Below are 11412 nucleotides of genomic sequence, written 5' to 3' on the forward strand. Positions count from 1 at the left end.
CGGGTGGCTGCGTGGGGGCTCCCAGCAGGAACGGCGGGGGTTCGTTGCTGTGTGCAGAAGCCCTGCCTGGCTTACAGGTGGCCCCTCTGCCTGTTGGTTAAGGTAGGTGGGACAAAAGGGTTCTGCATGTTTTTGGAGGCACGCTCAGCCCCTGGATTTGCAGGAATTAGTGGCCCTTGGAGGACTCCCGTCCTCCCCAGCTGCGGGATTTGCTGTTGTGGATGGTTCTCCTGCAGGGCTGCGCCTCCCGGCCACTCGCCCAAACGAGGGTCGGCTTGGAGAGTCCTGAAACAAATTCCCAGCGATGGGGAGCTGCCACCAGCCTCGCTGGCTCTAACTTCTCCTCTGGCTCCAGGCCGTGCTGCCCCAAGGTGCAGGTCATTTCCCACCTGCTAAATACTCGGGGTGCTCAGGCACGGGGTGCTCAGGCACAGGGTGCCTCCGGGGGGTGGGTGGGAGGGTTGTGTTTTCCTTTTCTGGTTGGGAGGTGAGCGATGGGGGAAGCTACTGAACACGAATTACAGAGAGAAATTTAAGACCTTGAAGGAATCCCGACAACTGGGAAGCGTTGCTTTAAAAATACGTATACACGTGTGCGCGTTGGGGGTTCCTTTTGTCTGCTGGTTGCAAAGGGGCTGGGGGTGCAGTGAGCTGGTGCAGGGGTGCACGGGGCAGGGGCTGGGGGTGCAGAGGGCAGGGCCAGGGGGTGCAGGGGTGCACGGGGCAGGGGCTGGGGGTGCAGAGGGCAGGTCCCGGGGGTGCAGGGCTGCACGGAGCAGGGTCCGGGGGTGCAGAAGGCAGGTCGCGGGGGTGCAGGGCTGCACGGAGCAGGGTCCGGGGATGCAGAGGGCAGGGTGGGGCTGGCAAGGGCCGGTCCCTGCGGTGCGGACTACAGGTCCCGGCAGCCCCGTTGCAAGCAGCGGTTCCGCCTCTGCCGCCACCTGACCCTCACATGACCGCGGCGGCGGGGCCGGGACCGGGACCGGGGTCGGGATCGGGATGGGGCAGCGCGATCGCATGTTCAAGGTGCTGGTGGTGGGGGACGCCACGGTGGGGAAGACGTCGCTGGTGCAGCGCTACGCCAACGACAGCTTCAACCGGCACTACAAGTCCACGGTGGGAGGTGAGCGGCGCTCCGCGGCGGGGGCCCGGCCCGGCGGCCGGCGGAGGCCGGTGGCTCCGGAGCCCGGGCCCCGGTGGCCCCCGCCGTCGGGGCTGTCGTCCGCTTTGCAAACCGAGCGCTGGCGGCGGCGGTGCGGGCTGCGGGTCATCCGCCCGTGCGCAGCGCAGCGCGGTCCCCGTGCAGCTTAAACTCCTGCGGATGTTACTCTGAAGCTGCCCGTGCTCGTAGGCTGTAAGGGGAAACCCGCTCCTCTCCTTCCCTGCGGACAGGGAAGCGAGAATTTGTAAAGGAACACCCGCCCACCGGTGTTTTGCAGCTCTCGGGGTCCCGGCCAGCTCCCAGCCCGTGTTCCGTGAGCCCCCGGTGACAAACTAGTGACTGCTGGCACGCTCCAAGGCAGGCTCGGGGTGCCCCGTCCCTCCTCCCCTGCGAACAGCCACCCCCAGGAGTTTTAACCTGGCGAGTTTGAGATTTCAGCCTCAGCTCTTTCTAGCGAAAGCAGGACCAGCGTTTTTCTGACGCTTGACAGCGTGAAACCAGCTAAAGTATCGGCAGTGCCCTGGGAAGGTGATGGGGGAAACAACAGCTTTGTAACCAGGAGGCTGGGAACAAGATTAAGTGGGATTGGTCGTTCTTTGTTTAACATCAGTGTAAATGAATAACCTACAAGAGGAGGTGCCAAGGCTTTACCCAGTAAATCTCGCCGAGGACGCGAAGTAGGGGCAGAGCTCGGCTCTTTAAATCTTCTTATTCACCAATCAAGAGGGGCTGAATGTTAAAAACACTGACGGGCCACATCCCACTGGGGCAAAGTGCTTGGGCAGCCAGCGCTGTGTTGGCTGGAAAAATTCCACCTTGCTGTCCTCCTTCCCAAAGAACTGCAGAGCAGCATCGCTGCCACTGTTTGCGAGGGCTCCGGCAGCAGACCTGCCAAGCTGGGCTTTGCAAGATGAGGAGGACCTCATCCACTCCGTTCCTTGTGTTATTTAACTCTTTAATCTGAAGTTCAGGAAGGGACAAGCCCAGCGTAGTGTCCTGGGGAGGGATGGGATGCTGGTAACGTGCTTCACTTCTGCTTATCTGAAGGCGTTTTGTGTGCGTGTGGTCATCCTCTCTGCAGGGTGTGGAGCGGATGGTGCATGGAGCCCTTGGGATTGAACACTTATTTTCAGCTTTCTGCGATGGAGGAGAGGGGTCAGCACTTGCAGACCCCCCTGCTCTGGGCTGGTGTGGGAGACAGTCCGGTATGAACTGCTGTGGCTGCGAAAACTCCGGGCTGTGCTGGGGAATGGTGAGAGGCTGCGGAGGAACAAGCCCCGTGATGTGGAATGCCACTGATTGGGTTTCCTTTCTCTTTTGGGGATTCTCTAGTGGATTTTGCTCTGAAGGTGGTCCAGTGGTCGGAATCAGAGACAGTGCGACTTCAGCTCTGGGACATTGCAGGTATGTTCACACGAACCACGAAGCTGCTCAGGAGCAAAATTTAAAGCTCTCAATGGCTGGAATGGCTTTGTCTTTTTTTTTTTTCTTTTTCTTTTTTTCAGTAGAGTCTGCTACAAAAATAAATCCTAAAAGCCTCTCGATTCAAGGGGCAGGACTGCTCTGGTTTGCAGTAATAATTTAAATATTTAATCAAAAGCCCATCTGCAAAGAACACAGCAACGCAGATGATAAATCCTATCGAGCCTTTCTTTTCAGTTCCAAAGCCGGAGCAGAGTGAATGGGGAAACAGGCTCGTTTGTGGCTGGATACATAACTTCTCAGCTCCGAGTCTACTGTTAAAATCCTGATTTCTGGCATGATAGCCGGGAAGGCCGGATCCTGGCGTGGAGCAGCTCCACTGACCTCACGCTGCTCTGGCTGCCGGGATCAGGATTGCGATCTGGCTGCTTGGTGACGTGTGTGAGCAGAGCCGGGGGATCCCTCAGGAGCAGTCCTGGCAAGAGGAGACCGTTGGGTGCCCCCGAGGTGCTGGGGCTGGTTTGGGAGTGGGGCATGATCCAGGGGACAGTGTTGTATGTGATGAAGTGGAGCGAGGAGCACCCGCTCCCTGGAGAGGTGCAGAGAAACGCAGTTCCCGAATCTCCGTAGCACCAGAAGACCAAGGACACGGTGCAGCAGCGTCTCTAAAATGGCACCTCTGGATCTAGAGGGGTGAGGAAAACAGGGTTGTGGTTTCCTCTGGTTTCGCTGCTCAGCCGCTCGCATCTGGAATCCTTAAAAAGAAAACAGGAAGGAGAAGTTTGCAGCAAGAGGATTGCAGCAAGAAACTCATTTCAATTTCAGCCTCGAAAAGGCATTTTAAGATTTGGAAAGCAGCGAGGCCACGCTGGTCACAGTGCTCTTGTTGTGCCCGAGCAGAGGCGATGGGCGCACCGATAGTCCCCACGGCACTGTCGGCCGCCTCACAGGTGTGCAAAGTCGGTCAGATGGTTTGAAGGAACTCCACGTCCTCAGATCTCAACGGCTTCAGAGCGAAAAGCCTGTTGAGCAGTACAGGGCTGCACGGGAGCCCCAGTGAAATCCCTCCGGTGTCCCCCCGTCTGCACAAGTGCCATCAAATCTCACGGCAGCGCAGCGGAGTTCCTCTCTGGGTGCAGCTTTGGTAGTGCAGGCAGGCTGTAAGGTGTCAACAGTAATAACAGTTGTGATGCTTTTTGTTTAATATCAAATTTTTCCCCCTGGGGAGCCCGGTCCGTCACGCCGGGCCCGCAGCAGGCAGCAGCTGGGGTCAGTGCCGGTGGCACGAGTGCTGCCGGAGCGGGGACAGCCGTGGCACCCTCCTGCTGGGGGGATTCTGCTTGGGAGGAGGTGAGTGTGTGGTCAGGGACACTAAATTTAAATTGGGAGTAATGTAAGTATTTCTGAGGCATCTGAGTGTGTGGGTCAGGGTGAAGAGCTGCCCAGTTTGTTCCAGTTCTGTGGCTGCATTGCTGAGGTACCCAGGCAGGACACGTCTCCGTGCCCATATTTCCTCGTTATTTAAGTGGAGATTGGTAGTGTCAGCTGAGAAAATGAGGTACCGTGATAAGCATCTTATTTGTATGAAAAAATCTAAAAATGTTAACTCGAGGGGGGGATTTTTATTTTTCCCTTTTGATCCTGAAGGGCAGGAACGCTTCACATCCATGACGCGGCTGTACTACAGGGAGGCATCAGCCTGCATCATCATGTTCGATGTCACCAACGCCAGCACGTTCAGCAACAGCCAGAAGTGGAAGCAGGATTTGGACAGCAAGCTCCTGCTGCCGGACGGGAGCCCCGTGCCTTGCCTGCTGCTGGCAAACAAAGTGAGCGGCTCCGGACGCGCTCTGTGTGTTTGTGCGCGCGTGCACGGGAGTGCAAGGTGGAAGGAGACACCTCCAGCACTAAGCCTTGCCCAGAGCTGACCCACAGCCTGTGGTCTTTTTAATCCTTTCCTTAACTCTCCTTGAATTTTCTTTCTCAAGCAAGGATTCTCCTCCTTAACTAGATCACTGATAGGACTGGATGTCTGGATGGCACTAAGGAGACGTTAACAACCGCTCCGTCCTGGGATGCAGAGCCTTGTGCTCTGCTTGGAGCTCCAGCTCTGTAGCTCCCAGGTTACAAAAAAGGTTTTTTTTGGTCTTTAACTTGCAGTAGCCTGGGCAGGTTGTGTGTGATGCTGCAGGTAAAGTTTCTGTTCGGAGCTGCCAGAGGGATGTGTAGTTTTCATTTGGATGCAGTGTTAAGTTTCACCACGTAGAGTGGTTACTATCTTTTAACAATTTGTTTTTCTTTCCTTTAAAAACTACCTTTATGTCCTTCATGTGCCAACGTTGGCTCAGCAGCCTTTTCCAGATTCAGTTTGAGACTTGCCTGGTTTGAGAGAGCCTAAAACTGGAGGCGACTCAGAAACACGATGGGTGGGCAGGAGAAGTGGCTTTTCTTCTCCACTTCTTCACAAACAGTGCTTTCCCCCTATAGCTGGTTTACGGTAACATTTCTGCTGCGTAGGACAACGTGTGTGACCGTACTCGCTGCAGTCACACTAGTACAGGCTCTTATGGGACTGGTTTTCTCGCTGCCTCTCCATACGTCCCATCAGCACCAGCGTGGCTGCCTTGGTGGCACCACACCGGTAACGTTTCCTGGCTGCTGAGAGGCCAGGTAAATTTTGGATGAGTGACAATGGTTCCTTGTCCTGTGCTGGATGAACCTCCATTCCATGCGTGCTTGACTGAGGTGTGTCAGTATCTCAGATGAGATAAATATATTGCTGCTTGCAACACCCCATTAAGAACCTTGCCCTAAGAACTCTCTATCAGCTTGCCATCTGGGAAGTGTGAAGGGCTGAGCCTGCCTGCTGCCTGCCTGCCTGCACTGGGCAGGACATGGCTGAGAGGGAGAATTCCCCTCCCAGCTTGAAAATTAGAAGGTTAACCTTAAAATGACTGATTCTTGTTTTACAGTGCGACCTTTCCCCATGGGCAGTGACCAGAGATGAAGTGGATCGGTTCAGCAAAGAAAATGGCTTTTCTGGTTGGGTGGAGACGTCTGTCAAGGAAAACAAGAATATCAACGAGTCCATGAGGTAGGCACGACGTCGGGTGGTACCGCTAAGAGTTAATTCCCTCTTTCAGACACGGCCCTCTTTGAGGTGAGGGGAGATGCTGCCAGTAACTACCAAATAGCAGCAATAATATGCAAGTCAGTTCCCCAAAGGGAAACTGAGTTCTGAAAGGTCAGAAGCTTTTCTCTCCTTGGTTAAGCTCTGACATGCTTTTGGAAACAGAAATTCTTTTTATCAATACCAGAGATATTTTTTTCATATGCTGGCCTCTACCAGGAGGATGGGACTTCTCTTGCAAAGATACTAGAAATTCTGTTGTGAATTTGAAGGAGAATCTTCTCCAATCTCCAATCTTTTGAAGGAGAATCAATCTCCAATCTTTTGAAGGAGAATTTGGCCTTTTCTGAAAGGTCTTAGACTGGGTATTCGCACCTGATCTTGAGGTTAGTCAGTTTGTACCCAGGAAGGCGGTTGCTGTGTCCCAGTCCTAAACTGGACCCAAGGTGAGGTGGTTCCAGTAGGTGTTGTGGGTTGTCTGGTCACTGCAGAGTCTTCTGATGCTGCCAGGTAATAGCAGTGATGCTGCTGTCAGTGCTATGAGGTTCCTTGACCTGATTGTTTAGTCCTCAAGTTCTGGAGTTTTGTGTCCTCCTAGGATGAACTGCTATTTCTTTTTTGTACTGCTGAAAAACTGTGTGGCCCAATGCTGCTTCTTTTAAAAAACAAAACAAAACAAAACCCCAAACTCACATATGTTTGTCTTCTAGAGTCCTGATTGAACAGATGATGTCCTCATCCACTGGTGATGGAAGTTCCTCTGCTGCTGGGAGTGGGGATTATATTAACATAAAAGAGACAACCCCACCAGGCTGGGCTTGCTGTTAGATGCACTGACTGCACCATCTGCCTTGGGTCTAGCAGCAATGTCCTCTTATTGTTATCATCTTTTTTTTCCTAAACTGGCTATCACTGGTTTTGTTGTTTTTTTTTTTCACACAATCATGAACTGTCTTCTGTTTAGTGCATGTTTGTTCTCAGTAGAGCATTGCTGCAATGACCTGGAGCGAGGAATGGAAGAGAGGGGTGAGAAGACTCCTCTTTCTTCTAGAGTAGCAGCAACTGGGAGCTCTGCTGCCGGTGATGTAGCATGGCCTGTGTTCAAGCACATGGCTTGAATTAGGTTGGTTTTTTAATATTGAGCACTTCATCTTCTGACATGTGATGGCCTGTCTCAGGCAGGGCGAAGGATGTCAGAGGTATATTTTTAATATTGTTGCACCTTTTATTCCCCACCGCCTGCACCCACCGTGCGCAGACGCACCAGTCCAAGGCGTTCCAGTGACCTTCATTTGACGCACGCAGAGTTCAGGTGGTCTCTCCGTGCCTGTGGATTCCCAGTGTGGGATTAGAGAAAACCCTTTACTTCATGCTCTGGAACTATATACCTCTGCTTACGTGGCCTGGAGAGACCAACACATCTCATCATTGCCGCTAACTGTCCTTCAGATGTGAAGCCAGGTGTGGGTTAGCAAGGTGTCCCACTTAACCAGACCTGTAAAATTACGAGTGTGAGTTTGAGAAATGGTGTCGCACAGCCCTTACGTGTGTACTGACTGTGGTGCTTCACAGCAGAGACCTCCAATTTTTGTCAAGAATTGCCCAGTTGCCTTCTGTTGGTTCCTTCTAGCACAATCCTGCGTATTCTGTTCTGCCTCCACTTTATTAGGGCATGGAGAGCTGAATGAGGAAGAGGTTGTAAACTCCTTTGTATGGCAAACAACAGTCCTTTTCACTTTTAGAGCACCCTGTATCCTCCCGTCTCCAATGGCTTTGCAATTGCTGATGAATTGCCTTCCTGCAGTTCTGCGGTAGCATGGGTGGGTTTGGTGGCAGGGCTGGGGCAGGGAGGGCAGCGCTCTGCCAGCCCCCCTGCTGCGGGTGCTGCTGCAAGGGGGGAGCAAAGGAGAAGGCTTTGCAGGACAAAAGGAAATGAAGGGAACTGATCCCCACATGCCTTTTGACACCTGCTTTCCCTAACGTGTCCCCAGGTACTTGTGGTTGAGAACAGTTCTTGCCAACAACAACAAAAAAATTGGTAAAAGCACACTAGGTCGTTATCTTGGGAGAGTTCATAGGAAACTCGGTCTGTAGGGCTGGAGTTATATAGCGTTGTTTTATATAAGCATACTATGCTATAGAATTGTCTTGTCCATGAGGTTAGGATTTGAACAAGCAGTCTTCAATGACACTTTTTCCCTTCTCGAGTAGATTAATTTGAAAACAGGACTATAAATTGGTTTGTCCTGATTCCTGCTGAACTAGGACTGCGTTTCTTTGGCAAAGCATTCCTTCTGTCTGGCTTTGCTTGCTTTATATAACCTGTGGAGGGAGAAGGTGGTAAGAACAGGAACTGATTGCCTTCGTTATGCACAAAATATTCTGAGTTTTCATTCTCTGGAGTTGAAAAGGATTGATAAGTAGACAGTAAGGGCTAAGAAACTTAAAACTAGTGTCGTGTTCCACTGGTTTAATTAAAAGCTAAAATGTCTGGGCTAGGATTCCGTTGTGCAAATATTGCCAAATTTGGTTTTATAGGTGCTTAAATATACCCTTTTCACGCCGTTGGATTCACTGTAGAAACGTGTGAAACATGTAGAACTGGTTAGCAACAAAATTGAACTGTCTTGTTGAATTTTACCCCCTAAACATAGTGTTAAAAAAAAAAAAAAACAAACTTGTTTTATTCCTATAAATATTTCTAGTTCTGTAAGGCATATGGGGAGAAGAGTCTAATTTTTTTAAAGATCTGTCACGAAACCATTAAGATTCATGTGTTATTTATTGATTTCTGTATACGCACCTGAAAGCATTTCAGCAAAGAGGTCAAGTGTTAGAGCTTGATGGGGAAACTGAGGCACATACTGGAAATCTCTGCCCAGGACCAACTAACTACTCGAGTCAGTAAGAGCTTGGCACTGAAAGGAAAATGTCTAGTTCCTGTTTGCTAGGCCATGCATCTTGCAGGAAAACATCTTTATAGCTTTTGCATGTCAGTTTGTTACGTACCAGTGCCTCTCTGGTGTCTGGGCCTCTCATTCTGGACCTCTTTTTTGTAAGTGCCTCTCAGAAGCAAGCAAAAAGCCAAAGGAAAATCTTTGAAGGTTTTCTTGTATTATGCATAATTTCTGTAGTGCCCAGTGGTTTCCGGTACCGGTGTGTGCCTCAGGGGGTTATTTTTTCCACACTGCTTACTGCTCGTTAACATCTTAATAGACACAGTAGACAAGTGCCAAAACCCAAACCTGCACAACAGAAACAGTCGTTGCTTGAGATCGGTGTAAAAACCCAACGAGACAGGAAAACGATTTTGCTGTGCAGATGTGTGTGTTTTTTCAGAACTTGCTTTGTGGCACATCAGGTGCTTAAAAAAGCAAAACAAAACAACACACCACCACCCCCTCCCTTGATTTAGTCCTGTAAAACAAACGGATTCAAAAGCCCCATCCAAACGTGCTCTTTGTTGGGATACACAGTGTGGAAAGAAGGGTTGCCTGTGAAATTGCGTGTGCCCAGCTTGTGGTACCTGAAATAATTCTTGGTTTTGAAACCACTGAAAGGGAAAAGACAACTTGAGCCAGGCTAGGTTCTAAAGAAGTTTTTGAAACAAAGTGAAGTCTCATTCATGCAGACTGATCAAAACTTTAGTCTTCCCAATATGAACCTGAAGAGCCTTGTCTGTATTCCGATGAACTGTGCTTCAGTGGTGTCTTTGTCAGGAACGACCTGTTCTGAAAATGAAGGCACCTGATTGTCCCTTCTGCAGTGCCTGCTTTGACTTTGTACTCGTGTGACTCCGGGCCAACGGTACCTATTTCACTCTTCCGCATGTTGTTTCTCATTCCTTTAATTTGTGGTCATGGGACTCAAAACCACGTGAAGTTTAACGGTGTATTTTATATGTCGATGACAGCACACTGAGGGTCCACATAGCTGGAAATTTTTACTGTAATCGAATTTGAAATTGTGAGGGCAGACTGTAGTTCAGAAATAAGTCAACAATATCAAAACTCAGCCTGTTTTTTGTTTTTTGTTTTTTTTTAAATCGCTTGCAGTTATGCAGAAGTGTTTTAGAGACAGGGTTCTGATCACTGGAAAGTTGCAGTATTATCATGTTACTATACAGAGAAGAAACTGCTGGGAGGTTTTCACCGTATCAATCAGTAACTAATGCAGTATTGCAAAAGTTTGAAATAAAAGTTTGGCATTGCTTGTGTAGTAGTAGTAGTTGTTTTCCTGTTGTCTGAACAAATGGGTTCAGAAGTTCCAACTAGAAAAAGTCTTGCTGTCAATAACGGGGAATGTATAAAGCGTGCAGTGTGAACTGCCCTGTGTTCCAGCAAAACAAATCGGATCCTTTTCACCGAAACATCTTGCTGTCTCAATTACTCTAGTCTTGTTGACCTACAAGCGGGACATAAGCATGCAAAACTTTCACATCTGTGAGTGAGTCATAGTGGCTTTTAATCCAATATATCCAGCTAAAAGGAGAAAGAAAAGAATTCCTTGATGTGGTTGGTTGTTAATACGCCTTCCTCCTTATGGCTCATTAATTCACAGTGTATTTTGGGGCTGGCTATGCAGGCAGGCAGTTGCTCTCAATGCCCCTTTCTTTCCTGATCAGCTTGATTTTCATGAGTATTGACTTGCAGGGAGGACAGGGCACATCTGAATTGATCAGAAAAATGGCAGTAATTCCAAAGGAGACAAATTAAGCTCCAGCAAAGCATTAAATGAACTCAAATTACTCCTATCATTAAGTAAAAGCTGACCATATTTGTATTGTCAAACCAGTCTTCATAGATAACCAAACATACAAAAAAAAGGGTTTTAAGTACTGTTTTCAGTAAAACTGAGGAATGAGTCTCTGAAGATTCAAGTGCAAAGCAAAAGTGACTTGCTATTGCAGAAGCTGCCATTTTAATGGACTGTGGAATACGTTTTATTTTCCATGGCAAAATCACCTCCTTTTCTAAATAAAATGAGTGATTTCGGGTTTGTAGGGAGTTTAAAGTCTAAAGAACCTTGGACTTTGCATAAGTTGTCCATGTTCTTTTTATCTGCTGACTAGTAGAGGGAAAAGTGGTGGTGGCGATGATACCAGAATAAAACCTACTCCTGCAGAAACCAATTTTTTCGCATTTCTTCTGAAGAAAGTGTTTCAGAACGAATCTAGGGCTGATCAGTGCACCAAAAAAAAACCCCACTAATGTGTTGTAAAAATATGAAAGCACGTAGATTTATTACAAATCCCATCGCACGACACAATCGAACCTGGGACGGGGGCTCCTTGCGGAGCACAGAGGGGCTGTTGGAGTCGAGGTACGGGAGCAAGAACTGATGATGGAGTAACGCAATTTAACGACGTCTGCGTGCCGGGGGACTCTGCAAACCGCTGCGGGTGCCGGTGCCGGACCCCGCGGCTTCCCCCGGTTGTGTATTCCTCCCCTCAGACCCCTCTGAAGTGCGGCCCGCTCGCTTACATGACAAAGGGGCTGCGGCGAGAGGAAGGGGCGGCCATCGCCCCCGCGGGCCCTAACCTGCCTTCCTAACCGCGATCCGCACGGCGCGCCTCGGGGGCACGGCGCCTGCCGGCCCCGCGGGGCGGCGGTGCCCGGGGCTCGCTCGGGAGGAGGGCAGCCGCGAGGCAGGGCCGCGCCGGCGCTGCCCTCCGCAGCGCGCCCCGAAGGTGGCGGGT

The 11412-nt window shown here is 50.1% G+C and overlaps 1 protein-coding gene across 2 annotated transcripts; it reads left to right on the top strand.

Moving 5' to 3' along the window:
• Nucleotides 1–999: 999 nt before the first annotated feature.
• Nucleotides 1000–9913, top strand: RAB29 (RAB29, member RAS oncogene family). 2 transcript variants are annotated; one of them, XM_086627152.1, is made up of 5 exons: nucleotides 1000–1123; nucleotides 2495–2566; nucleotides 4232–4413; nucleotides 5557–5678; nucleotides 6425–9913. In XM_086627152.1, the coding sequence occupies exons 1-5, from the start codon at nucleotides 1000–1002 to the stop codon at nucleotides 6540–6542; spliced, it is 618 nt and encodes a 205-aa protein (XP_086483278.1). In that variant the 3' UTR covers nucleotides 6543–9913. The 2 variants fall into 2 exon arrangements, with proteins under 2 accessions (XP_086483278.1, XP_086483279.1); XM_086627153.1 differs by lacking the exon at nucleotides 2495–2566.
• The last annotated feature ends 1499 nt before the right edge of the window (nucleotides 9914–11412 follow it).

This window comes from Tauraco erythrolophus, chromosome 27 (genome assembly GCF_009769465.1).
Source record: "Tauraco erythrolophus isolate bTauEry1 chromosome 27, bTauEry1.pri, whole genome shotgun sequence".
Lineage (NCBI taxonomy): Eukaryota > Metazoa > Chordata > Aves > Musophagiformes > Musophagidae > Tauraco > Tauraco erythrolophus.